The sequence below is a fragment of the Nyctibius grandis genome, chromosome 6, assembly GCF_013368605.1.
Source record: "Nyctibius grandis isolate bNycGra1 chromosome 6, bNycGra1.pri, whole genome shotgun sequence".
Classification (NCBI taxonomy): Eukaryota; Metazoa; Chordata; class Aves; order Nyctibiiformes; family Nyctibiidae; genus Nyctibius; species Nyctibius grandis.
In genome coordinates, this window is record NC_090663.1 from 10554739 (window position 1) to 10582259 (window position 27521).

Here is a 27521-nt window from a genome sequence, read left to right on the forward strand (position 1 = left end):
TATGTCAGGGTTTACTGAACGAGAGCAGTGAGGCTTAAGAGTTCAAGTCTTTGTCAACAGATGAGACTGTCAAGGGTAACGTATCAAATTTTCCATTTGCTTACAGAAGTTCTTTGTTTTTTTGTTTTCTTGGTTTTTTTCCCCTTCTAATGTACAGGTTAGTATTTGACTGACTTGTGGTGTAGCACTGATTTCTGTTTGATCGCTATAATGCCTAAGATGACATTCTCATTTTTGATTCTTCAGATATCGTTAGTATAAATTGCAAGGTATTATTCAGGAATCCTCAGCAGTCTTTTATAGATAAAAATCTGTTTGGAAAAACTTAAGAGAAGTGATTGAATTTTAGTGGCCTATTTTTAGGCACTTCAGTCATTTTGCTTTTAGGGCATGAAGTTTTCTTGGATCATTATGGGATTCTGCACAACTTTCCTGTGAGAATTGGCCAGTTTTCGGGATGATTTTCTGTGTTGTGAAAACCTGATAGATCTCAATGCTTCCAAAGTTGCACAATCAAAATATTTAAATGTATATAAGAAGCAACCTGAACAAGGCCATTTAAATACTAATGTTCAGAACCCTTTTAATAGGGTTAAGCACTTTCTAAAATAGAACACTTAAATGTAAGCTGTAGTGATTACAAAAAATGCTGAATCAAATAGGAAATGGTATGAAATTAAATCTATGGAAACAATGTACCATTTTTTAATGCTGTTCAATGCTTAAGTTTGTATTAAGACATAAATGGCTATGTCTGAGTGTTTCCATAGGATGGATCAGCCGTACTCAGTTTGAAGAGACTTGGGCTACTTTGCTTGGTGTGCTTGTAACTCAGCCGATTGTAATGGACCAAGAGGAGAATCAACAAGAGGTAATGTCATTCACGGAATTTTTTAAATTAAATTTTAATTAAACTAAGAAAAATGTTTCTATTAATAAACCTATAAAGCAGAAAAGTAGTGACTAAAACTAAGAAATTATTTCCATTTTATATTGCCTCATCTTCATATCCATGTGAGTTCACACACATCATCTTCTCGTTTACAGCTTCTGCAAGCATCTAAATAGTATGGAAAAAATTTAGTGAAGCTGTTTCAACATTGTATTAGTATGTCACTCAACGTGCACACAGTTCAAAGTTTGCTTGATTAGATGTTTGGCTTTAGGCACAATAGGAACTCCAAAAACTTCGAAAGAAACAATATGTGAGAACTGTGCCTTTAGGAAGTATGCTAGTTAACTATAACTAGTATATATTACTGCAATTATCTGTGCTATTTAATAATCAAACTTCAAGGGGAGTTTCTTTGGTAAGACTTTTTTTTAAGACTCCTGACTAGAAATGAATTGACCTGGAGATGCATGCCCATGTGTCTCGCTCCCAGTTGTAGACTGTATATTGGGCTTTTAACTTGCATGCCTCAGGTGGGTGTTCAGAATTCAGTGGGGGGCATTTGGGGATCAAAGCCGAAGAAATTTATCTGTACCAAAAGCAAAGATGGGAGTGAACTTAGCTATCGTGAAAGAGACTTTCCCTCTTCAGATGTCTTAACCTACTAGTGAACTGAGTTTCCTATGGTCTAGCTCTTTCACCTGAAAGGTTTTTTTTTTCCTAGATTTATGTAATGTTCACTCCCAAATTGCGAATGGTCCTGATGGTATGTGCAGAGCCTAAAGCATTTGGAAGAATTCAGAGGGTAGATGCCTACAAATAGTGGATCCTGGGTAGCAGACAAAGGGGTTTGTTTCCTTTGCTTCCTAGATGTCAGACTCCAAAAAGGAGTAGAGCATCATTTAATGCTGTTGGGATAAGAGAGGATGCATGCAGAATTGCTGATGAGATGGAAGGATGTTGTTGCTGCTACAGTCACAGTGCTTTCTGTGCATTGCTTATGTCAGACAGATTTCTGGGCAATTTAGTGGAAGGTGACAAACTGATATTGAGGCCTTTCAGGATTCCTTTTTTTTTTTTTTTTTTCTTCTTTTTACAATTTAAATTACAGTAAGTTAATTTTACAGGAAGATACAGAGAGGACCCAAATCAATGTTCTTGCAGTACAAGCCATAACTTCCTTGGTGCTGAGTGCAATGACAATACCTGTTGCAGGCAATCCAGCAGTTAGCTGTTTGGAACAGCAGCCTCGCAACAAAGCTTTAAAAGCTCTGGACACAAGGTATTTTTATACTTTTTCTAAAATGCATAAAATTTATACTTGTGATTAATACGTTATTACAATTGCTTAATCTTAACAGTATCAAAAATATGTATAGACTGTATTTTGTAAGGAGGAGTGTATACAGATGGATCTGTTTACATAGAAGGTACATGGACTTAGCAGCATGAACCTGCTTGGTTAAAAGACAGTATCTGAAAAAGACAATAGCTTATTAAAATCTAGTAAACAGTGTGCAGAATGTATTCCTCAACATTTCTCGGTTTTAGTATCCCTGATAATTAAAATAAGCATAGACACATAACACTGTAGAGTAAGCCAGTCAGACGTGCACAAAAATGTTAAAAGGAAAATCTGCTTAAATTGATTTCTGTTGGGCTTTCAGGTTTGGGAGGAAGCTAAGTGTTATCAGGGGAATTGTTGAACAGGAAATCCAAGCAATGGTATCGAAGAGAGATAATATTGCTACTCATCACTTATACCAGGCTTGGGACCCTGTTCCATCACTTTCTCCTGCTACTACAGGTAAGTGCGTGTGTGCAGGGGGAAGGGAGAGTGAATTTCTTTTACATATGAAAAGTAGAAAAGACACTTTTAGGAATTTATTTGAAATCCAGTTTGCAGGAAATGAAGCCATTTTCACATCTACTTTGTTACGCATATTTTAAACACTTGTCTTATGTTTTGTTATAGGTGCTCTTATCAGCCATGAAAAACTCCTGCTGCAGATCAATACTGAACGAGAAATAGGAGATATGGATTATAAACTGGGACAGGTTTGTTAAAACCTTAAGTTTGAACTTGACTCTTACTCCATTTCTTCCAGTTTGTGAAAATTCAGTTAAGAGGCATTGCTTAACATCAAATGTTAACTAAAAGCTCTGACTGATGCGGGGGTAGATCATAACTGGGTGACTCCTCTGAGCCAGCTGTCCCACCTCTCATGGCATTTTTGCTTGTGTGTGTGAGATCTACCTGTGAGCTAGCTATTGAGTTGTACTTTTCAGCCTTGTGTGTTAAAGAGCCCTTGTAGTGTTAGCTTCCACTTTAACTACTGGATTTTAATTTGCTATTGCATGCTTGCAGTAGTCCTTAAGAAATGAAAAATCACTGGACGTAAAATAAGCAATGTTGTTTTAATTTTAAATTAAATTAAACCCAGTATAGGCACATAAGTTTCACTGGATGATGTTAGTTGGAAAATTAGCACTACATACAGTGAATAAAAAATAGTCCTTATCCAGTTATTTATCTCCTTGAAAAATTAGTCTTTACATGAACTTACATATAAGTTTTAAATGTAATATTTGTTTCACTATTTGAATAGTATGTATTAGTGAAAAAACTTAAATACTAAACTCAGATGACATTATTTTTCTTGAGGAATCTTTTGCGTAGGAAAGACTAAACAATTTGTCTGTCTCTAGGCGTGTATATTCTCTTGAGATTCTGAATGGCTTGAACATTCAGTATTTGCAGGTTTACAGACCCTACGCATTTTTTACACAAACTATTAATTCTACAGCAATACTAGGCTTTAGACATCCAGCTTGAAAAATAAATAAATGTGTGTATATTTTTGCTTAACATGAAAAAGAATTCTATGTAAGGGTGAATTTTTGTCTTAAGAAAGAAGTCTTGAGCTATGTGAGATAAGTAACTTCAGAGCAAAAAGTTACTGTAAAAAATCTGTATTGAAAGACAGGAAGTGCTGATTTTGTTTCGGACTCTTCAGACAGATCATTTATGAAATTCCATCAGCAGGTCTTAGCATTCTGAAACTTTAATTTTATAAAGAAAACTTAAGGAACTAAGAAGTTTTCTTCTTTGTAGATAATTGTTTATCTAGCCTGAGTCAAAGGACTTGAAATCTTAGACTTGTCTGGTTTCAGAAGAAAGGTTATATTGCAATCAGATATGCTGAATTATGGTTTGAGAAAAGTTAGGAATGTGTTTTCTATTGAACTGCAGTCGTTACAGTTCTCTTCCTGCTTAATAGGAACTGTAAATATTTCTACTTTGCTTTAGCTTTTAAATCTTGATATGTTGACTTTGGGATGATGCATGCACGTTGTTAGTGCCTGCTTTTACAGGTTATAGCCAGATGCTACTTCCAGCATCACCTGTATTGCTGTACTAAGCACATGGTGCTGCTGTTTTTGCTGTGCCATACAGTTTAAAGTGAGTCAAACTAAAATATTGAAAAAGGTTAAAAAAAAAAAAAAAATAGAAGTGATGTGAAGTTCATGTAAATGTTATTTGAGGCTGTGTGTTTGTTGCCTGTCATTTAAATGAAAAATGTATTGGACCTCTAAGATTTTCTAATCTGACTACAAGGGTGTTAAATGTTGTGCTTCTGGTCTATTTTTCTTTTTTTTTTTTATTTTTTTTTTTTATTTTTCATGTTGCAAGGTCTCTATACACTCCATATGGTTAGGAAATAATATCACCCCATTGAGAGAAGAAGAGTGGGGTGAGGATGAAGAAGATGAGAATGACATACCTGCTCCTTCCTCACCACCAACCTCTCCTATTAACACCAGGTATCTTTTTTTTTTTTCTTGTCTCTCCTTTAACTTGTCAATAAGCTTTTTTTCTCTTCATGCTGAGTTCAGTAAGCTGGCTTTATAAATTGGACGCTGTTGATTTGAAATAATACAGTTATTTAAGTTTTTAGCAGGGCTTAAGAATAGCCATTTTAACACTTGCTTATTGTGCCTTGCAGGAAACACCGAGCTGGTGTAGATATACATTCTTGTTCTCAGTTCTTGCTTGAACTGTATAGTCAGTGGATATTGCCATCAAACCCTAGCAAGAGAACACCAGTCATTTTGATTAGCGAAGTGGTGCGATCAGTAAGTCTAAATTATTATTCACAGTCAATTGAATATATGTTACCGAATGTTCAGAGCTAAGCAGTGTTTGTAAAGCATCTTTTAATACCTGGGAAACACTGATTTTTCTTGATAGTGCAGAAATATAACTTGAGCAACTATAACATTATACTATTTTAAACTATATAAGCATCTGGATTGCATATTCTGGTGCTGCATTACAAACACTTTATTGTCACTTAATGATAGTCAGTATTTTACTTGATTACTTGCTAAAAGTAGGTTTCAGGATTTTGCTTGTCTTATCTCTTTGTAAGAAAACGAAGATGGAACAACAGTGTATTAGAGGATACACTACTATTGTAGTGTAGAACCAAACATAAAGAACCCAGGTGTGGAATATGTGTTGATTAACCATTATTCACTACTGTGAAAGACTTAAAATGAAACTATCCTTGCAAGAGAATATGTATTGTGTGTTGTGGGGTGTTTTAGTACATTGTAAGTGGCAATGTTCATTCATTTTCCAAAATTATTACTGTAGTGGGTTTGGTTTTGTAAATCTTTTGAAAAAAAAAAGACCATTTGGAGATAACAATTATCTGAGATGAATGGTGGGATTAATTCTGGACAAGTTAACAGTGGTTATTCCAGACACTTGTTAATGTTTACGCATTTAATAGATTGATCAAGGAATCTTCTGCTGACAGTTATAACAGAAGGGAGAGTCAATTTTTGGCTGTATGCTAATAGGCTTTTTCATATTCAATTTTAATTTGTGTACAGCTTCTGGCAGTATCAGACTTATTTACAGAAAGGAATCAGTTTGAGATGATGTATACAACGTTGACAGAACTGCGAAAGGTGCATCCATCAGAAGATGAAATTCTTGTACAGTATTTGATACCAGCCACTTGTAAAGCTGCTGCTGTCCTTGGAATGGTAAGAAATTCTCATGGAAGTTTATTGCAAATTCATGAATGTCTGGCTTAACTCATCCTTAGCTTCTGCTGCAAAATCTGATATACTTGGTAAGAGTGGTTTGTCTCTTAAGAAAATCACTTAGCTGATCTGTATGGCTATAAGAAGAAACAGGATATGTATTCTGGGCTTTCAGAGGTTGCAAACATCATCTCCAATAGCCCCATATTCAAACAGAAAGGTTGTTTGGTTTGGGGTTTTTTTTGCGATTTGAGCTTAATTTAATGTGCTTTTTGATTTACCTTATTCAGTTGAGTGTTACCTTTGCTGTGGACTCGTTTGTTACATTTCAGGCCAGAAATGTGGGCTGTGGAACAGCTATTGCTAGATTTGTGTTACAGGTGAATGGCTGTAATCTCATGAGAGGCTGGGACAGTGCATGTGGTGAATGATAGCATGATAGGTATCCCTTTTCTTTCTCTCACTCTTCGCTTTCCTCCACTGCATCGTTCTGTATTTAGGGAAAGAACATTATTAATGCAAGTTATGTAATGAAATGTGTTGCTGTCTTTAAATCTGTAGACCAGCAAGCGGTAGTATTTTCCAATGGACGTTTCAGAGTGGGGTTATTTAGGAAAAAAATTACAGATTCTTTAGGAAGACGTTAGCATTTCTAGAAACTCTGAGACTAATATAAAACTATATAGGTAACAGTGATAACAAGAATTTTGAAAGACTTTTGGGGTAGGGCTTCCAATAGCTGTTGTAGTGGCAGCTGTGCAAGGGAAGGCTGTGAAAGTGACGCCAAACATGCAGAAGCAGTTTTAGAGATCAGATTGTTCTGACTAGGCTGTAATTTCCCACTCAGTGAACCAACACCTTCTCACAAGCAAATAGCTGAATATAACAGGTTAGGGAGAGGGGAGAAAAGGGTTGATTCCATCAAGAGCTGCGCGTTGTCCTGTGCTCAGTTATGTAGAAAATCTGCTTTAAAAGAGCAACTAGAGAGCACACACTGTAAAACTGGCCTGTATCTTAGATACTTCATGAATACAGGGACAAGGTAAAACAAATAATTCTACTAAATACTTAAATTAGTCTGTAAGAAAAAAAAATTTCTCAAATCTAACAGTTTAGAATGGATTTTGCATATTCCAGTACATTTTTGTACTTCGATAACAGGGAGTGAAGTATCTGATACCAGCTTGATGTTTGAAGACTAGACATAGAATCATAGAATCATTTAGGTTGGAAAAGACCCATAAGATCATCGAGTCCAACCCTTAACATAACACTGCCAAGTCCACCACTGAACAAGGTCCCTAAGCACCACGTCTACACGTCTTTTAAATACTGACTCCACCACTTCCCTGGACAGCCTATTCCAATCTTTGATAACCCTCTCAGTGAAGAAATTTTTCCTGATATCCAATCTAAACCTCCCCTGGTGCAACTTGAGGTCATTTCCTATTGTTCTACTGCTTGTTACTTGGCAGAAGAGACCAACACCCGCCTCGCTACAATCTCCTTTCAGGTACTTGTATACAGCAATAAGGTCTCTCCTGAGCCTCCTGTTCTCCAGACTAAACCACCCCAGTTCCTTCAGCCTCTCCTCATAAGACTTGTGCTCTAGACCCTTCACCAGCTTTGTTGCCCTTTTTTGGACTTGCTTCAGCACCTCAATGTCTTCCTTGTAGTGAGGGGCCCAAAACTGAACACAGTATTCGAGTTGCGGCCTCACCAGTGCTGAGTACAGGGGGACAATCACTTCCCTAGTCCTGCTGGCCATACTATTTCTGATACAAGCCAGGATGCTGTTGGCCTTCTGGCCACCTGGGCACACTGCTGGCTCATATTCAGCTGACCATTGACCAACACCCCTAGGTCCTTTTCCTCCAGGCAGCTTTCCAGCCACTGTTCCCCAAGCCTGCAGCATTGCCTGAGGTTGTTGACTCAGGTGCAGGACCTGGTACTTGGCTTTGTTGAACTCATACAGTTGGCCTCAGCCCATCGATCCAGCCTGTCCAGATCCCTCTGCAGAGCCTTTCTACCCTCAAGCAGATCAACATTCCCACCCAACTTGTCATCTGTGAACTTACTGAGGGTGCACTTGATCCCTTTGTCCAGATCATGGGAGAGGTGGAGAGAAAGATGTGTAGGTCTGAGTGCCAGTGGTCTTGGAGAACAAATAAATGGAATGCTGTACTGAGTTGAGTGGATGGTGGAGTATTCTTTTGGATGTAGACTATAGGCATCTACCAGTCAGTTTCAAACAGAAGTATCCTTTGTGGTTAGCTGGAAGGCCAGAAAATTCCAGCCATCCATGTCCTATATGTAGAGGATTCTTAACAGCACATATTATTTACTGAACTAATGCTTACCTTGTTTTTTTGGCTTTAAATCATGAGATAACTTTATACAGGTGAAACAAAGTAGCATCAGTTTACTGGTTAAACTGCAAGTCATCTCTTATCTGATTATATTAATCTTGTGACATTTGATTCAAAGTAGTTTTAAGCCAGGCTCTGGTTCATGCCATATTTTCTGCTCTTTAATTTGTTCCAAGTATTTCCAAATGAAAGGTGTCACCAGTCTTGAACCAGTGTTGACTTCTAATGAATACTCTCGTTGGATGTATTAGGATAAAGCTGTGGCTGAACCAGTAAGTCGACTGCTGGAATCAACCCTAAGAAGTACCCATATGCCAAGTCGGATTGGAGCTCTGCATGGAATTCTTTATATCCTTGAGTGTGACTTGCTTGATGAGACGGCGAAGCAACTCATTCCAATTATCAGCGAGTATCTGCTCTCCAATTTGAGAGGAGTAGCACAGTAAGACTCTTCCCCCTTTCCCCTCTGCCCCCCCTGAACTGTTGCGTGCTTATTTGTGAACAGAAGGGGTCTTTATGGTTTGCTGTTGTCAGTACATTTTGGAGCAGGCTGTTATATCAAGCAGGTTTTGGCATTTTCATTGAAATCTTGCAAATGAAGCTTATCAGCTGAATTTAGGCTTGACGTACAGAAGCGAAAGGGTATTTGAGGATGAGAAAACTGTTTGATAGCTCAGACTTTTGTCTTTTTAGTAAATTGTTTTCCCTAAACCTTATTTTTCTGTCAAAAGGCATACTCTTTGAATAAGACTTGCAGGATCAGTAATGAAGTTTATTTCTCCTGAACAAGTCAGGCAATGATAGCTTATATTGCTGAAAAATTTCTTGCATTGCACTGGATTTCCATGATAACCAGTGTGTGCTGGTTTTGGCTGGGATAGAGTTACTTTTCTTCATAGTAGCTGGTATGGAGCTGTGTTTTGGATTTGTGCTGGAAACGGTGTTGATAGCACAGGGATGTTCTCGTTACGGCTGAGCAGTGCTTACGCAGTCAAGGCCTTTTCTGCTTCTCATCCCACCCCACCAGTGCGTAGGCTGGGGGTGCACAAGAAGTTGGGAGGGGACACACAGCTGGGACAGCTGACCCCAGCTGACCAAAGGGATATTCCACACCATATGATGTCATGCTCAGCATATAAAACTGGGGGAAGGAGGAGGAAGGGGGAAATATTTGGAGTGATGGCAGTTGTCTTCCCCAAGTAACCTTTACGTGGGATGGAGCCCTGCTTTCCTGGGGATGGCTGAACACCTCCCTGCCAATGGGAAGTGGTGAATGAATTCCTTGTTTTGCTTTGCTTCGCTTCCATGCACGGCTTTTGCTTTACCTGTTGAACTGTCTTTATCTCGACTCATGAGTTTTTTTCACTTTTACTCTCCTGATTCTCTCCCCATCCCACTGTGAGGGGAATGAGCAAGCGGCTGTGTGGTGCTTAGCTGCTGGCTGGGGTTAAACCACGACACAGCGCTCTCTTATTGCTTCTTGGTGATACTTTGTGTGATTTTAAAAATTGCATAAATTTCATGTGAAAAAATACTTAGTGTTTCTAAGGATTGTTTATATTGTCTCTATTTGTAACCTAGACAGCTTTGATGTAAGTGACCACCACTAGTGTTTTTGCTTATTTACAGTTGTGTGAATATCCATAACCAACAGCACATCTTGGTAATGTGTGCAGCTGCTTTCTATTTGATCGAGAACTACCCACTTGATGTAGGGCCTGAATTCTCTGCAGGAATTATACAGGTATGTTGTGATGCCTCCAGTCACCGGTGGTCGTGTAACCTGGGATCACCACATAGCTATCTTTAACGCTTAACTTGATTATTGTGGTGTAGGTGTGCTTTTGGGTTTGGTTTCATCAGGTTTTCTTAATACCTGATACAGTCCCATACTAGCTGCAGTGATATGGTGCTAGAAGATGACCTAAAAACACCTCAAAAACAGGTAGTTGGCTTTTTTCTTTATTTCAGATGTGTGGAGTCATGGTGTCTGGAAGTGATGAATCAACGCCATCCATTATTTATCACTGTGTACTGAGAGGATTAGAACGCCTCCTTCTTTCAGAGCAACTTTCTAGGCTGGATAGTGAATCGCTAGTTAAACTGAGTGTTGACAGAGTGAATGTACAGAGCCCCCACAGAGCAATGGCAGCACTTGGATTAATGCTGACCTGCATGTACACAGGTATTTACTTTTTTAATACCTTTGATGTGCTGAGAGACTAGCTTACTAACAGTGCTAATTTTCTTCATTTATTTTTGTTACCAAGGATAAAAAGGTCTTATTTTAGCATTTACAGTAAACTTGTAACAAATTATTTTGGCTTAGGAAAGGAAAAAATCAGCCCCAGTCGTACCACAGATACAAATCCTGCTGCTCCCGACAGTGAATCCGTGATCGTAGCTATGGAACGAGTATCTGTCCTTTTTGATAGGTAAGAGGATAAAACGTGTAATGGGGCATCAGGAGGGAAATGATTCTGTTTGGCACTGTGTGGTCACTACTCTATTAGACAGATCTAATATTTAATTAGTTATGTTTCTCTGCTTACTATTGCTTAAAATTGATACTTCTAGTATACACAGTAACACTGATGGAATTGCTGAAGGCAGCACAAATGCACAGGAAAGTAAATGGAAAACAGACATGTCCTAACTGATACTGTGTGTTGCACAAACCATAATACTTTATAAATGTATTTCCAGCTCCCTTCAGGTCAAACTCTTAAGTGCTTTTCAGGATGTCTTCTGCATAATAAAGGATATAAATCCAGTTTACAGGAAATAATCTTTCAAACCACCCTAAAGTTCAAAACTTTTTTCCCCTTCCCCCACCTAAGTGTTGCTTCTTCCAAGTCTGTTAAGTAATTGCAGTGGAAGGGTACAGTAAAACTTCTGTATTCACATGGAACTCATTTAATCAAAATGTTTCAAAATCCCTGTTTTGATCTGACAATCTCAAGCTGTCTTAAGTGAGCATAGCATGTTAGACTTTGCATAGTAGTTTGTGGGATAATGGTTTACATTTTTTAAAGTGTTCAGTGGTTTTTCCATAAAACTGGATGAGGGTTTCACTTCTGCACTCAGTGAGAACAGAACTAGAGCAGTGCTTGAGCGCTTTTGAAAATATCACTCCTAAGAGCTAGCAAAACAAACATGAATACTACAAGCAGAAAATAACTTTTGCAGGGAATAATCACGCGATGCTGACTTGATCTTGACACATCAACAGATGCAGCCTCTATTAGGAAGATTTTCTAATCAGTGTTATTTAAGTAAAATTGTCTTTAAGTTGGAGTAGCTTTTCCCCTCTTTACAGTGCTGCAGCGCAACTTGCTTTTCCCGTTTGATATATTGGTCATCCTGGTCTTGAATAAAAAAATATGCAAAGATGTTATGAATGGAAATGAGTGTTCTGCTTATGAATGTTCTTTTCTCTGATAACTAATAGTAGTGATCTCCCTGTCCTTTTTTGTTCTTGTTTAGTTTTTTCAGCATTCCTATTATTAAATCTTGTCTCTGATGCAATTCCAGAGCTTCAGAAAATCTTGACTATTAAAAAAAAAGGAGGGGAGGGGGAGAGGCACCTATAACAACTTCTGATAGCTTTGGTAGACCTCTTTGGGTAGACTGTTAGAGTAAGATTACATGAAGACTTGGACTCCTGAGTGTTGAAGACTTTTTTGCCTGTCTACAGATGAAAGTAAAATATTATTTCTATTGCCAATTGAATTGGAAAAAAATGAGATATTTACTGGAATTCAATCATAAAATATGTTCTTTTTTATTATTTTCAGGATCAGGAAGGGATTTCCTTTTGAAGCTAGAGTGGTAGCTCGGATCCTTCCACAGTTCCTTGATGATTTTTTCCCCCCACAAGATGTAATGAATAAAGTTATTGGAGAATTTTTATCCAATCAGCAGCCTTACCCGCAGTTCATGGCAACAGTAGTTTATAAGGTAGTGTTTATATTTTTTTTTCCTTAAATGTTTCAGAAGACTTCTTAAATAACTGACAGCTCAATTGGAGGGGCAAATACTAATTTTGTTAGATCTAATAAACCATTTGCAGTGATTGAGCTGTACTGCTGTGAGCCTTCTCTTCTGGGCAACATGGAGGGCTACAATCACCACATTGCCTGGGAGGCGAAGCTCACAGCAGTACAGTTCAATCACTGATAATGGGAAAAATAAAAGAGAAAATTAATAGTTGGGATCTTGATGCTCAGACTCTTTAGATCTCAAGGAGCCGGCCCAGGTCATCTGGCCTTGTGAACTCTACAGTGAAGCTCCTGGGACTCAGGCTTCTGGGTGTTTTGCTCTTCACCACCTACTTACTGGACTCACGCGTCGCTTGAAAATGCATGTGCGCACCACACTTGATGTGTAAAAATAGAGACACCAGACAAGTCTTGCATTTCTGTATGCTTACTTTAGTTTGGCACAGATGTCATGAGTCCTGTTGGATCCTGGCTGACTTTTGCAGAATCTATAGGCATTGTGTTCATTAATTCTTTAGACTCAGAGTTGTCTCCAGGAATCCAGTTTGTGAACCTCAGAGCTTTGTAGCTAGGGAGAACCTATACAAGAGAAATTAAACTCTTTCCTATGTCCATCTACTGTGTCTTTATTCTTGTGTAAAATATTTCTGCAGGTGTTCCAGACACTACATAGCACTGGACAGTCCTCAATGGTCCGTGACTGGGTGATGCTGTCTCTCTCTAATTTCACACAAAGAACACCTGTGGCAATGGCAATGTGGAGTCTTTCCTGTTTTTTTGTCAGTGCTTCCACCAGTCAATGGATTTCAGCGATGTATCCTAAAAAGACTGAACGTGTGCCATTTCTGCGTAAATGTAGTGATTCTGTAAAGCACACTTATAGCATTGAAGGATAAGAGTACTAGTTTAACACACAAAAAAAGGCAGCTTTATTGCAGTTAGTAGTGGTGTATATCACTTGATGCTATTGGTGCCTCAGGTTTGAGGGGAAAAAAGAGAACTTCTAAACAGATTATGAGAAAGAAGTTACCTAAAACTACTGTTTTAAGATCTGTTCTTTGTGACTATGCAAGATGACTGGGAAAGTCCTTAACTTTGAAGAACTTTTTAAAAGCTTTACCAGATAGCTTTGCAGTGACCTTTAAAAGCTTTGTTCTATATTCATTCTGCAAGATAAAAGATTTTTTTTTAAAAAAGAGAGTACAAACTCAAATTAAAGAAAATTATCCTCTGTATACAAACTGTACTTGGCAAGTGTCTCCCTGGAGGTACACTGCAGTCATAGTGAGCTTTCGCAATGGAATGATGTCAGCTAAATAAGTTGGAAGAGCAAAAAGACATAGGTGGTACCAATGCTGGATTTATTTAAAAACAAACAAACAGAAAAAAAAAAAAATTTTCATGACCAGGCAAAAAAGTAGCCCTATGTCATGTTTGACACTTCCTAATGACTTAATCTCAGCAGTGCTCTTTGGCTATCAGCAGTTGTGAGTGTGGTGCTGATTGCACTGTTTGCTGCAGTGGATAAAGAAAACTACTGCTAGGATAAATTAATTTCTGGGGATAAGAAATTGCGTCATGTTAATGAAGAAACAGGATTTCTATAGTAGCAATTTAATTGCTACATGACAGTATTTTGCACTTAAACATTGTTGGTGAACTCAAAAATAAACCATTTTATTGGAAAACAATGTTTAAAATGCTATACCAAAAGATGAGCAACTTCTGTCATATTATGACCTTAACTTATATTTCAGTCTTCCACATATTATCAGCAGAATGGGAAAATCTGAGCAAGTGGATGTTAACATCTTCTGTTTGGTTGCCATAGACTTTTATCGACATCAGATAGATGAAGAATTAGATCGGAGGGCCTTTCAGTCGGTGTTTGAGGTGGTAGCATCTCCAGGAACCCCATATCATCGCCTACTAACTTGTTTGCAAAATGTCCACAAGGTCACAGCGTGTTGAACATCCTGATGTGTAACGGACCTGCATGACTAGTGTTGGAATCTGATATGAATTATGGGGAATGCAAGATCAAGAAAGTATCTGGGGTTGCATTTGTGATAAATATGGACCTGCCAGTTTTACTTCCAGAATGCATGGACAAGTGCTCTGCAGCACTGGAAATCACCTGAAAAGTCTAGTGTGGTTCTTGTTGACACCAGGCACCTGTGAGGGGAAAGAAATATGTCAGCATTTTTCAAGTGGTGTTTGGGACGAACCTGAGACACATTTAGTAACTGTAAAATGTGAGCAAATACTACATGCAAGGTAACTGGTATTACTCTTCTTCCTTCTGTTCAGCTGAAGCCACTGTGTTGCAGCCGGTAAGAAACTAACAGAGACACTGTTATTGCAAGCTGCAGTCGTTAGAAAACTTCATAGTTTTATGTACCTGTATATACTATTGTGTAGTAGAGAATAGAAGTTGTTTCCTAATGTCTCTCCCAAACAAGGAAAAGAGAAAATGGCTTTTATGAGTTACACTTCTAGCATGTAATTCCTCTCTCTGGACTTTCTGATATCCTGTGGTGTATGTGTTGGTGATATCTGAGATATAGTGCACATACGTAACCACACATTTTTTCTTTTTTTCTTCTCAGGATTTAAGATTTGAGTACAGTATATCAGTAAAAGAAATTTTAACTTAAATATTTCTATATGATGTACAGTATGTAAAATTGTAAGATGTGTGGTGCATGAGCTGTGCTGTAATTTGGGATGAACAGAAGCCACGCTACTGAATGTCTTGACATCTGTATTGTCCTCATTTTTTTCCCTTGTGCTCGAATTCATGTTCCTTTTGGAAATCCATCTTAATGTACAGATTACATCTTGTTTTGCATCTCACTTTTTCTTAAAGTGCTTTAAAACTGGAATATGTTGATGAATTTGTCTTGAGAAGCTGTACTAAGGAGGCATTCTTGTGATCCACTTTACTGTGGCTTCTTGTGAATTCCTTTATTTTGAGACATAACGGTGAAAGAGAGGACTAGTTACTCTGGATTAGCCTTTTCTATACTTAGGAAACTGCTCTTATCTGCTGCACAGCATTTTAAGAGGCAAAATGGTGCAAGCTCCCCCGTAGTCAATAACCATTTGACCTTTCCTGAGACCATGGAGTCATCTGGATTCAGACCACTCTCATTTAAACAAGTTTATGCTAGCAGTTAAGAATCAGAAGGCTGCTGTCGTCTACTTTGGGACTGGCTGCGGTGTTAGATTACACAACCTCTTTTATTCCCTGTTGTATACATAATGCTTTAGACACAAACACGGTACAAATATCCATGAATTTTAGGACACTACACAGGGCCAGATTTAGCTTTTACTTGCCACCCAGGGAACCCCATTGATTCCTAAGCATTACATGGGGAAATGTAGCGCAGCATTTGTTGTTAAGTTGAATTTGTTGTAATTCTTTAATTATAGAGAAATTATACCTTGGTTCTCAGTCACGTCCTATATTTAACTTCACTTCATTTTCTTATCACACCTTTTGGTGACACTTGGAAAAATGAGATAGTGTTGTCAGGAGGAGCATGTACTGTATGTATTTCTGTATATAATGTATATGTTGAAATTATACACATGACAACATTTAATGTATACAGATGTGTATATTTGTATTTATTAAACCCATGTATTTAAACTAATTCCAATCTAGACCAAAAATTGTTGCTTCTGCCCATAAATTGATTACAAAGGAATTGCCCACTGGTGTCACTTCCTCTTATGGTAGACGAAACTGATAGTATGGGCAGTAGAAACAACTGTAGATGTTGCTGTATTTAGCTCTCTACAGATCTTGCTATCTAGAGCAATTATTTCTGCCCTTAGTTGGGTTACTCTTCTTTCTTGGGCCACAGCACTGTGGTGATTTTTAAAAGAAACCGAACAGGAGTTCAGAATAAGGTTTAATACAATAGATACTGTTTGAAAGTTTTTGAGTTATATTGGAAATTATCTTAATTCTGATAAGAGACTAAGTCAAGGCAGTGAGATATGATGCCCTGTGCTTTCATTACGGGTAGTATAGATCACTCTTCCCTTTTGTAACCACCAATAATCGTTTTGTACTGTAAACCCACACACCAGTCAGTTTTTGTATGATATATAGTTTAAGCGAAGATATTTTTGTAAGCTATTTTCCAAAATTTAAAATAGATTTTAATATATTTTTTAAGCATCAGGTCAGTCATATTCTCACCGTATAACAGTATATGTTGTGTTACAAACTGTTAAACTCATCATTTTAAGCTCCTCATGATTAACACAGAATAGCTGGTTACTTTATCTTGGGATAATGGGAGCTAGCCCCTTTCTGAAACTTTCCAAACCAGTTTGGGACTTGCCATAGCATCTTTCCAACCAGTGAGATAATACATTGAATTTTAAGCAGTCAGCGTGGCTGGATGAAAAACATCAGATGTGACAGACCCCCTTTCCTCAAATGCCTGTTGCTGGCCTTTAAGCAAATATTTGCGTTGCCCGTTTCTAGTCAAGCTTTAGCACTGATGCAGTCAGTTTTAACCTCACACAGATTCACTGGTAGTAATAACTCCACCTGTTTTAACCTCTCTTGGAAATTTGTTGTAGTATACCTCCTGAAACATGTGTCCTAAGTGTCTAAAGAAGGGCACCTCCTCTTAAGAAATTCTCAGTGACCTGAAGGGAATGTAACTTAAGGATCTTCCTAGTGTGGAAACACACACCAGTAGTGCTTCAAATCTAACATTTCTCCTGTAGCATGCTTTTCTGTCTACTTCCTAGACATGCTTTCCCCACCCTCACTTCTGGATTGAAATCATATTTAAGATTACTCCTGCCTGCTTCTAGTGACTGACAAAGAGTGAAAAGGTATGGGATGGGGACAGTACCAGCAAAACATTGGCCACTAAGAAATACTGATGTTGGATTTGGAAAAAAAAAAAAAATCTCTTATCCCTTGAGATTAACTTAAGGCAAAGTTTTATTTCACAGAATTTTTTTAACTTGCTGTAGACAGAAAGCTAATTCTGAAAATCAGGCTCTTCAGTTTGTCATTGAGAACAGGGTAGAAATGTGTTTGAGCTTAAGACTTACGTTTGGTGTGTTGGCTAACCAAAGCAAACAGTTTCTTTAATGTGCTCTGCAGTGGAGCTGTCTTTTTTACAGCCTTATGAGATTAGAGGCATGGCATGATTGGGAGCATACTTAAAACAGATTAATGTTTAAAGCTTCATTTACAATTCAGTTGTCAACTTACTTTACTAAATCTATAATGTGGCCCTCCTTTAAGAATGCTGTATGCTAGCCAACTTCTTATAAATAGGTTTTGGGCCAGCTACCCACTGACCCATTAAATAAAGTTTGATTGTATTTCATTTCAGCATGCCCCCTCCCTTGCACTGAGTGCAAGAGTGAGGAGTTGGAAACTACAACCCGTTGTAAAGCAGTTCTTATTTGTGGGATTCAGAGTATTTTCTGTACTATTTATGCTCTTTGCCAGTTGAAATTGAATGTGAGTTTATTTAAATCTTCTCTGAAGTGTGTACTCAGATGTAACTTCTTGCCTAAAGCATCTAGTAAATGATTGTGTATTACTTCTGCTTTGGTAGGAATGCCTTCTCAGCACTAAGACATTGCTTGTTTCTTAACCACCAGCAGCATTCCTAAAGCATGGAGTAATGATGAACAGATTTAGATCAAAGAAACTGGGGAACAAGTGGAACCTTTTGGGTTAAATGTAATTTGTTGATATTTAGTAGATTTGCCTTAAGAGCATTGTGTCTCACCATTCTCCTTTTTAAATGGCTGTTAACTTTATATAGCAGATAAGGAGGTTGTGTCAAAAACACTGCAAAGACAGTTCTCCAAGAGCAGCAGACCTGGTTTGTTGTCGGGTTTTGTGAAGCTGACACAGCTAAGCGTTTATGCTTCCTAAATAAAAGAAATTTTAGGGCATAATGAGCAATAAATATAGCAATAAGCAGTTTAATTAAATTTGGTCATTCAAGATCTTACCTGGTGGTTGAAAGGGATGGGGTGGGAGAAAAAGGAGAACTGATTCAAGTGCATTCATTGCATAAAGCAGCCTTTTTCCATGTACAATCCCAGCTAAACTTTCTACTAAAGGTAGAAATCTACAAAGTGACAATGGTAGGTGCTTTGCTCTTTTACTTTTAAAACAATTTTGGTTATGAGATACAATTGATCAAAGTTATAAGAGAAGCAAAGTACTTTGTTAGTTTTTAGGTATTTTAATTATTTTAAAGTGAAAGCTGCTGTAAGAACTAGAGTAAGCAATGTAGCAAAATTTTGGGGAAGTCCAGTATGCTAATTTTACCTAATACTGACATTTCAGGTGAACTCTTTGTGCATGCTACCTTAAAGTATCCATTGAAAATCTTGAGAATCCCACAGTCATATCCCGGAGAGCTGCTATCGTATGTCAGGTTTTAGCTGTATTCACATTAACTGGGTATAAATGCTGCAGAGCATTTGTGAAGCATGCGCTGCTTTTTGTCATGTGCATTTTGCGTGAGCTTACCATTCCCATCAGTCTGTGTGTGCGTACCATCGAGTTGGATCAGCCTGACCACGGATAAGGTAAATGGCATGTGACACGCACCCTGTGGTGGTGTCTTGTATCGTTTGAGGGCAGTGATGAGCGAAAGCTTGGAGCCCCAACCCCAAAAACAATTGTACTCAAAGGAAAAGGAAAGCATATAATTTTAGATGTATGTTTAAGTTTAAAAAAAAAATGCTGAAAATACTGCACATTGAAATTAAAGGAGAAAATAAAATATAACTATTACTGTAAGTGATTTTCTCTGGTTATTTAAAAAAAGGTCTTGATGCATTCTTACTATAGTTTTTTCCCCAGTATCTCTTCTTTTCAGCAACTATCAAATATGGAGTATTTTAAAAATATGCAAGAATACTTGAACTCTCTGCAAATGTAGGTATGCTTCACAATCACAGTGCTGTTTGCAATTAACAAAGAAATGTCACAGTTGAGCTTTTAATTGTATCTAATAGTCATGCTTGCCAAAACTTCTCTGGGATTCTAGATGAGATCAGAAAAGCAAAATGTTAAGTGTACAGCTGTATTTGTGAATGAGGGTGTATTTATCTGCAGCAGTCCTGCGGGGGGAGGATAATGTTACACAGGAGCAAAAATGGTTTAACTTGCCTAAGCTTGGTTTCCCAGCTGTTAGGCTTGCATCTTAAAAGAAATTTCTGGGTGGTCCTGCTGCTGAACACTGGAGGATCTCTTGCAGTGCTCAACTGCTCAGAGACATCTTGTTTTGATTAACTTTGCAGCTCTCGGCTGTTCTCTGGAAATTCTGGAATAAGCTTTAAAGTAGTAGCTTAAGGTACAAAGCATGTGCTGGTTTCATTCTCAGTCAAAATAATTTTTTTACATCTTGTTTTTCCTTGTCAGCGTTAGTAGCGAATGATCAGCCACTCTTGTCACCTTTTAGTTTAGCCGTGGGGCCAAGGAACAGAACTGAACTGTGGTAAGTTTCTTTGTCTTCAGAGTTGAAGACTTGTTTGAATAATAAAGTCTTCATCTTTTTGTCACTCAGAAGAACACTCATTTAATGTTGGGACAGATTATCCCTAAAGATGAATTGCCAGGCACAGGGAGATGAAGCATTGAACTTAGACTAGAACTTTTTAACTTACTATAACTCTCCTGCTTCCCTCACTGCCTCTCCTGTCCCATATAGGTATTGTTTTGTTTTGTTTTTAGTCAGTGCAGCTCTAAGAGGACTGCAGCCATCATTTTGGAATTGGCTTGGCTCCACCCCAGTTACAAGGCAAAAAGCTTTGATTGCTTGTAGAATTATACCATAATTATACCATAAGTTTTGCATAACTGTTTGAAGAGATGAAAAGATTTGTAACTTTTAGGTTTGTTAAAATGTTGGAAGTAGGAACATGAAAAAGTTTATGTAGTATATAGAAGGGTATCTTCTGAGGCAAACCTCCTGCTCTTCTGTTGCAGCCATAATTCTGCCTTAATTTCGTTTCTGTTCTTTCCCATGGCATATACATCCAAGTATGGCAGAGTAATCCTCACCCCAGGTGCTGTTTTCATGTCCTTCAAACTGCAAATGTCATGGGTAGATTTTGATCGAGTGCAACCTGATTGTTTTACCTCATTATTTACATTTTGGAGTTCTTTCAGCCAGGTTGCAGTGTTTGGGCTCCAAGCAAAATGCATCCCTGAGGGCTGGGTTTGACCGTGCCCCAGATGCCTGTGGAGTTGTGAGCCAGGTTCAGTCAGACCATTTAAATAGTATGTTTTTGCTAATCTAGCTCATCTTGAATTACGTGCACTGTAACACTTCACGTCAGTGTTTCCCAAACTTGAAATAATGTCCCCAAATGAAGATCTTAAATACATCTTTTCTACCCCTTTCTCCCCTTGAGGAAGAGGCACTAAGTGTGTTTGCATCCCTGTCTTGCTGTTAAATGGCTCTGTCTTGTCATCCAATGGGAATGCAAGGGTAAAGCTTGCTAACTTTTTTCTTGATATATCTCGTTAATGTTGACATTTCAAATACCGTCTTTGGCATTTGATTTAACATCTGTGAAAATAACACAATTCATCTTTTAATTTTTGTTTCAGGCAAGTTTGGGCAGATATTCTTTTAGTTATACTTTGTTCATACTCATTTTCTTTGCCTTCATAACTGCTTCAAACTAACAGTTTTAAACAAACACTGAATACTGGAGAGCTGGGAGGTATTTTTAAGTGCTTTCAAGGCATCTGATCCTTACATCTCTTGGCAATGTGGCTTAAGCTCATTCCTTGTCCTCCCACCTTCTTTCCTCTGCCCTGACCCCTAGAATAAATATTTCACCTGGCTGATGCTTTGAAATAAAAGTTTTGTGTCACTGTAGATTGGTATGTGACTAAGTAACAGAAAACAAGACTGACTGATCCAAAGTACCAGGAGCTGATGAATGAATTGTGAGTCCTGAGGAAGTGAATCTTAAGGGGACTGAATAAACCTGCAACTCTTTAATACTTAATGTATAAATCTAAGATGATTGTTCAGATGTTTATCTTCAACAGTACCAAAATCAAATGCTTTCACAAATGACATTTCTGTCTGCACTTTTGCTTCTTTACTGCTTCTGTGCTTCTGCCTATGCTCACTTAAGCAACATATTTATATACTGAAGAGTTACTTAAATGTGAGCTTGTGGATAATACCTGTTTTCGTTGCAGTGTGATTTGATAATATTAGATGTGAAAAACATGATCTGGCAGCTGGGAAACCTGCAGGCAGCACTAATAGTAAAAGTGAAAGGAACCTGCTGCTTCAGAAAACATTGTCTGGGACCAAGTTACATTATCAATGGTAAAACAGAGACTTACATTATACTGACAGGTTAATTTTCCAATTCTACCACTGGCCTCCTGTGGGGTTTGAGAGTATCCCTGCATGGGAAAAATACAGCAAACTTTGTCTGATTTGAGTTGAGTTGTCTCAGATGACTGGATTAAGCAAATCTACATTTCTTAGGTCCATAAAAATCCAAACTGTGTGTTATACCTTTGAAATTAATGATGAATCTAGAGGTGATGATGGAGTGTTGTAAGAAGTCATGTTGAGTTATCGTGTTGCACTTGAAAAGATTGCTAGACCGTATGTACTGGGGAACATATGAGAAACTCAATTTGTTGCAGTCAGGTTTATAGTGCTTAAAGTTCTTTTGCATTTTTGCTGATGGGTTAAATATCATCAAAGTGGTTATTAATAATTAACTTCTTAGTGAGGTCTGGCTCTCCTTTGTATATGCTGCTTTTGTTCTCAGTTTGACTGCGTTAACTCTAGATGAAACATAAATGCCAGTCCCAAATTAATGATGATTAAACTGCATTGTTCTCTGTAGCTTCATTACATGAAAAAAGTTTCAGAACAGGAGAGCAAATTTGATTATTATTTCACATGTACTCAGTCATGCTTTACTGGCTATAGACAGAATCTAACTGGAAGCTGAGTGCCATAAACAAGAATTTACCTCTAAACCTATTTTGAAGAGAATTTCAAAGCCTGTCACGAAAAGTGGGCATTTGTTCAAAAGAAAATGATCAAGAGTTGACATTTTAGCAGGACCCAAAAAGAGGTAGTGATGAGGGTTGTCTGACATTGTTGATTTTTTTTTTCTTGTGCTTTTCTGCTCTAAAGCTCCAGGACATAATGCAGGAAGCAACGATAGATTCTGTGCAGCAGCCTGGTGCATGCTATATATGAGTAAAGGACCTTTTTGTCTGCTGGTGGTCAATTATGGACAGAGGAAAGTATCAATGTGTATTAAAAAAAAAAAAAAAACAAAACAACAACAAAAAAAAACAAACCAAAAAATCAAAAAATAATCCCAACCCCAACTAATTAGATGGTTCATTGCTATCTGTTGCATATCATTACTTTGTGCAGCCTTCATGTGGAGATACGTGGTCAAGGCAAGTTTGTGGATCTTGAAGATGGTATCTTCTCCCTTGAGACCAAACAGCTATGGTACACCCAAGGACACAGAGGCACCGATGACACTTTCCAAGGACATTGTAGGGGACAGCCAGGCTGACAGCTTCTGAGAAAGGGGCTGAGAGTCTTCGAGCTGAAGAGAGGGCAGGAAACGGCTTCATATAATGTGTCTGCAAGGTACAATCCAGGGACAAAGGAATGACAGGAAGCATCTTATTATTCTTCATCTTCAGTGGCTGTGTCCACTTCACTGCATTATGCCTGAAAATGTTTCCTGCCTGTTGTTAAAGGTTCGAGAGCATTTTTTCAGTTTGCTTCCAGCTTTTGCGTTAGTTTTCTCTGGCTCCATGGGTGTTTACAGAGCAGCAAGGAAAGGAAGTGCATTTTTAGTGAGCTGTGGTGACAAGATGAAGGAAGGTTGCAGAACTTGGAGCTGCTTCTTAGTTTTTTTTACCCTTATAGTTAGACTTTAACTTGGGTGTTCCTTTATATTTGATTATAAAAAAGAATAAATACTTTATTTGTTCTTTGAACTACCATTTTCCCTGTAAATTACTACGCCAGAGTCAGCCAGAACTATCTTCTTTATGTACTGGTGCATTTCATCTCGCTGAGGAAAGCAAGTGTGATGGTTTTTTTTTCCTCTCCTGACAATTACAAAAGTAAAAATTTTTCTGCTTTTTCTAGTTACAGTCTCACCTCCTCATATTGCATCATTTTTCTCTAGTGACAACTGATGTTTTGAATTTTCACAGGTTATATTCTTGCATTATTTTGTTTCTTGATCGTGTTCCATAAAGTTACTTCTCTGAAAAGACGTTATTTTTAAGTTATAAAATTGTGGTGTACCAGAGTTCAACATAGGCAACACGAAGATTTATCAGGCACTGGTTGTTTCTGGTTTTGTAAACTGACCTCTTGATATAATGTTTTGTTTTGTTTTGTTTTTTTTTAAATGCAGCTTGAACAGAGATCAGTTGTAAAAACTTGGAATTGTCCTGCTGTCAGGGAAATCATTAGGAAAACGGGTTTGGTAGGGTGAAGATGGCTCCTGCCCAAAATGCTTTTTGGGAAAAAGATAGTTTCTTAGTGCTGTGGTATCCTTGAGCTTTTATATCTCAGCCCTATGTACATATAGTCATACTGGGGCTGAATACAGCCCCAAGAATTGCTTTATCCATGCAGAGCTGGCTCTTTGCTCTTCCCTTGCAGCACGCAGGTCAATTGGAGCAGGTTGTTGGTTCATGTATAATTTGTCCCCCAGGCCCCCCAGGTCTTTTTCTGCAAAGCTGCTTTCCAGCCAGTCAGCCCCAGCGTATACTGATGCATGGGATTATTCCTGCTCAGGTGCACGACCTTCCATTTGTTGAGCTTCAGGAGGTACCTGTTGACCAATTTCCCCAGCCTGTCAAGGTCCTGCTGGGTGGCAGCACACCCATCTGGTGCATCAGCCACCCTTCCCAGTTTTGTATCCTCTGCAAACTTGCTGAGGTGCACTCTTGCCCCATCATCCAGGTCATTAATGAAGATGTTGAGCAATACTGGGTACAGTATTGACTCCTGGGTTATTCCCCGAGTGACTGTCATCCACTTTGTGCCACTGATCACAACCCTTGGAGCCCAACAGTTTAGCCAGTTTCCAACACACCTCATCACTGGTCACTTACCTAGCCCATACTTGATCAGTTTTTCTGTGAGGCTGTTGTGGGGTACAGTGTCAAAAGCCTTCCTAAAGTCAAACAAGTTGCACTTCCCTCCCTTCATCCCCTGACCTAGACATTTCATCAAAGAAAGCTCTTAGCTTGGTCAGGTATGATTACCCTTTACTAAATCCGTACTGATTACTGCCAATCACCTTCTTGTCTTGTCTGGAAATGGTTTCCAGAATTATTTGCTCCATTGCCTTCCCAGGGATCGAGGTAAGGCTAAGCCTGTGGTTCTCTAGATCCTCCTCCTCAAAGACAGAAGTGGTGATTGCTTCCAGTCCTTGGGAACCTTCCCTGATTGCCACAGCTTCTCAGTGACATCAGCCAGTTCCCTCAGCACCCATGAATGCATCCCATCACATCCCGTGGACTTGTGTACGTCTGTTTTGTTTAAATGTTCCCAGTTTGATCCTCGTCCATTGAGGCTGAGCCTTTGTTGCTCCAGACCTTCCCATGGGTGAGACTGGCATTCCTGGAAGCAAGTTTTGCCAGTGATGCCAAGGTGGTGAAGGCATAGAATACCACATCTATTTCCATGTCCTTTGTCACCAGGTCCCTCACCCCATTCAGCAGTGAGCCCCCATTTTCCCTGGTCTGCCTTCTGCTGCTGATACACTTCTAGAAGTCCTCCTTCTACTTCATGTCCCTCACCAGGTTCAACTCCAGGTGGGGATTAGCTTTCCTAAGCCCATCCCTGCGTGCTCAGACAGGATGGCTGCAACTGAGCATCTAAAACAATGTTTGTGAATCTGAATGAAGTCTGATATGAAGTTATGGGGAACCGTGCTGAAAGCAAGCAAAAGAAGATGTTTTTTTTTCAGTTAGCAAGTAGTTAAGCTGAAGAACTTGCGCAAATTGTGGATGTTTGGATGCAAAGGGTTTAGATGGCTTCAAAAGGAGACTAGACAAGATCAAATAGTGCAGGATTGAGGATTATTAAATACACGGGAAGCACATCTGCCTTGGGAACTCTGTGAGCTGTGAACAGTTGAAGGCTGAGAGAGTGCTTTGGGAAATTCTCCTAAACGTTTGTTCTGCTCTTGTGCACCTCTCCAGGTGACCACTCTCAGTGTTAGAGACAGGACACTGGTCTTGGATTTTTTTTTTTTTTTTTTCTGCCACAGTAACATCTGGCTCCTTTGTGCTTGCCTGAGAGTGAAAGTTCGGATATCTAGGAAGCCCCTTCCAATTCTTTGTTCCTTTGTTTCAAAATTGAAATACTCTCATTTCCCTAGAGTTTTGCTTTTTGATTTGTGTTATTTCCACCTCTGCAGTGCATGTACCTTGGCCAGTGATAGAGGCAGTGGTGGTGTCAAGAAGCTCCAGGCCCCTTCATGCTAAATGTTGTCCATATACATCACTCAAATATGTGGAGCTGAACTTAAATTTGGCCAGTTCAGCTGGAAGAAGAGAGGCTGGGAGTATCACACTTCTAATCAACATACAGCTGTGCCTGCTAGAAGACTTCTCTGTAGATGTAGAACATTTTTTTTGCTGATCTGTGTTCTTTTTTTGAGAAACATAAACGCTGAACTGCAGTGAGAGACTTGTTCTAGGAGGGAGGGTTCGCTGGCATATCCAGATCTGTGGGCTCTTTTTATTATGGACAAAGAACAACACAAGGCTACACCATTAGTGACAGCAAATTTAAAGAATTGTTTTTTTGAGGAGAATGTTCTGGCATAAGACTCTTTCTGGAGCTTTCAGGCATGAAGGAAAATATATGAAAATTTTTGTCTGCATCTAGATTCATGCCTAAGTTGAAAGTTTTGCTGTTTGTCCCACCACCAAAAGCTGTCAAGGATTCAGAAGGTAACGTAAGCGTTCACATGTGTGCTGTCCTAGTGCTCCTGAACAATGCAGTGAGACATCTTTTTCCTCTAGTTTCCATCATGTGAGAACTTTGGATCTGTGAAAAGATTCTGGACACCAACTACAATGCAAATCAGGGTATGTCAGAATTAAAAAAAAAAAAGTAAGGCTATTATCACAAGCCTTCAAATATGGTTTTATGTCAACTCTGAACAAAGTGATGTTTGAATAATTTTGCAGAGTCATCCCTTCACCAAATTTGGTGCTATATTGGACATGAGCTTTCATTCTCATTTTCCTTTCAAAAACACGCTTTTATTATGGTTTTAGTACCTAACAAGGATGCTGAAACCAGGCTTTTTTTTATAGTAACTTGAAATGAAACCTAGCACCCCACCACAGTCCAAGCATGGTGAGGGTGTGGGCTGTATGTCCTGCTGCTAGCCACGGTGCCCACCAGCCATGTGGACTTCTCGTCCAAGGAGAGGTCTGCTCCGCACTGGGGCTCATTCGAGCTGGCGCAGCCACTGCCTTTCAGGCGTGGGGAGGGGGAGGCTGTCGGGGGACTATTGGTGGCAGATAAAAACCTGAATTCACAGCCAGGTTTTGAAGTGATCTCTTCCCGAGGTAAAGGCTTTTATAGCTTTTTCACTTAACTTTGAGCGCTCCTGCATCTCCTCTCTCACATGGTTTAACTTTGACTTTCTTCTCCTTATCTGTACTAGAGAGTAATTGTCCCTTTCATAAGGACCTTGCTTTAACCTTGAACAGCAGTTCATGTGGCACCTGATGTGCATTATGTACTATATATACTGATGAAAGAGTGAGGTACAGTCCTAATGTCTTCCTTGATGTTTTATTTTTTAATCTGTTTCAAGGAGCCCTTTCAGATGGGATGTGAAAGCTTTCCCAATTATTATAAAAACTCCTTGTGAAATGTTTTATTTGAAATACAGACTTATATTTGCAATAGTAGGGAAAAAACACAGTCTTAGCGGGCTGAAGCAGCAGTATCTGAGCTGTTACCAGTTGCTGTTATCTGTCCTTTGGTCTGGGTCTAAATATGAAACGGGTATTTTGTTATTAAATGCGTACTGAGCCTTTCATTCTGGGGGATGCCCACATACCTACCTCACCGGGTTTTTTGCAATATGTGGCAACTTGCAGGTGAAAGGCAGACGTTTTTG

The 27521-nt window shown here is 38.7% G+C and overlaps 1 protein-coding gene across 5 annotated transcripts in view; it reads left to right on the forward strand.

Moving 5' to 3' along the window:
* HTT (huntingtin) overlaps positions 1-19114 on the forward strand; it is a 93160-nt gene extending 74046 nt beyond the window's left edge. For 4 of the 5 annotated variants that reach the window (XM_068404283.1, XM_068404284.1, XM_068404285.1 and 1 more), the window contains 14 exons: positions 771-871; positions 2020-2174; positions 2560-2699; positions 2868-2950; positions 4587-4717; positions 4900-5029; positions 5795-5950; positions 8571-8761; positions 9949-10063; positions 10291-10504; positions 10649-10754; positions 12117-12279; positions 12974-13134; positions 14078-19114. In XM_068404283.1, the coding sequence (XP_068260384.1) occupies positions 771-871; positions 2020-2174; positions 2560-2699; positions 2868-2950; positions 4587-4717; positions 4900-5029; positions 5795-5950; positions 8571-8761; positions 9949-10063; positions 10291-10504; positions 10649-10754; positions 12117-12279; positions 12974-13134; positions 14078-14291 (2060 nt within the window). In that variant the 3' untranslated portion in view covers positions 14292-19114. Of the gene's footprint in view, positions 1-770; positions 872-2019; positions 2175-2559; positions 2700-2867; positions 2951-4586; positions 4718-4899; positions 5030-5794; positions 5951-8570; positions 8762-9948; positions 10064-10290; positions 10505-10648; positions 10755-12116; positions 12280-12973; positions 13135-14077 lie in introns of those variants that run through there. The other variant, XM_068404287.1, reaches the window with a different exon arrangement.
* Positions 19115-27521: the final 8407 nt, after the last annotated feature.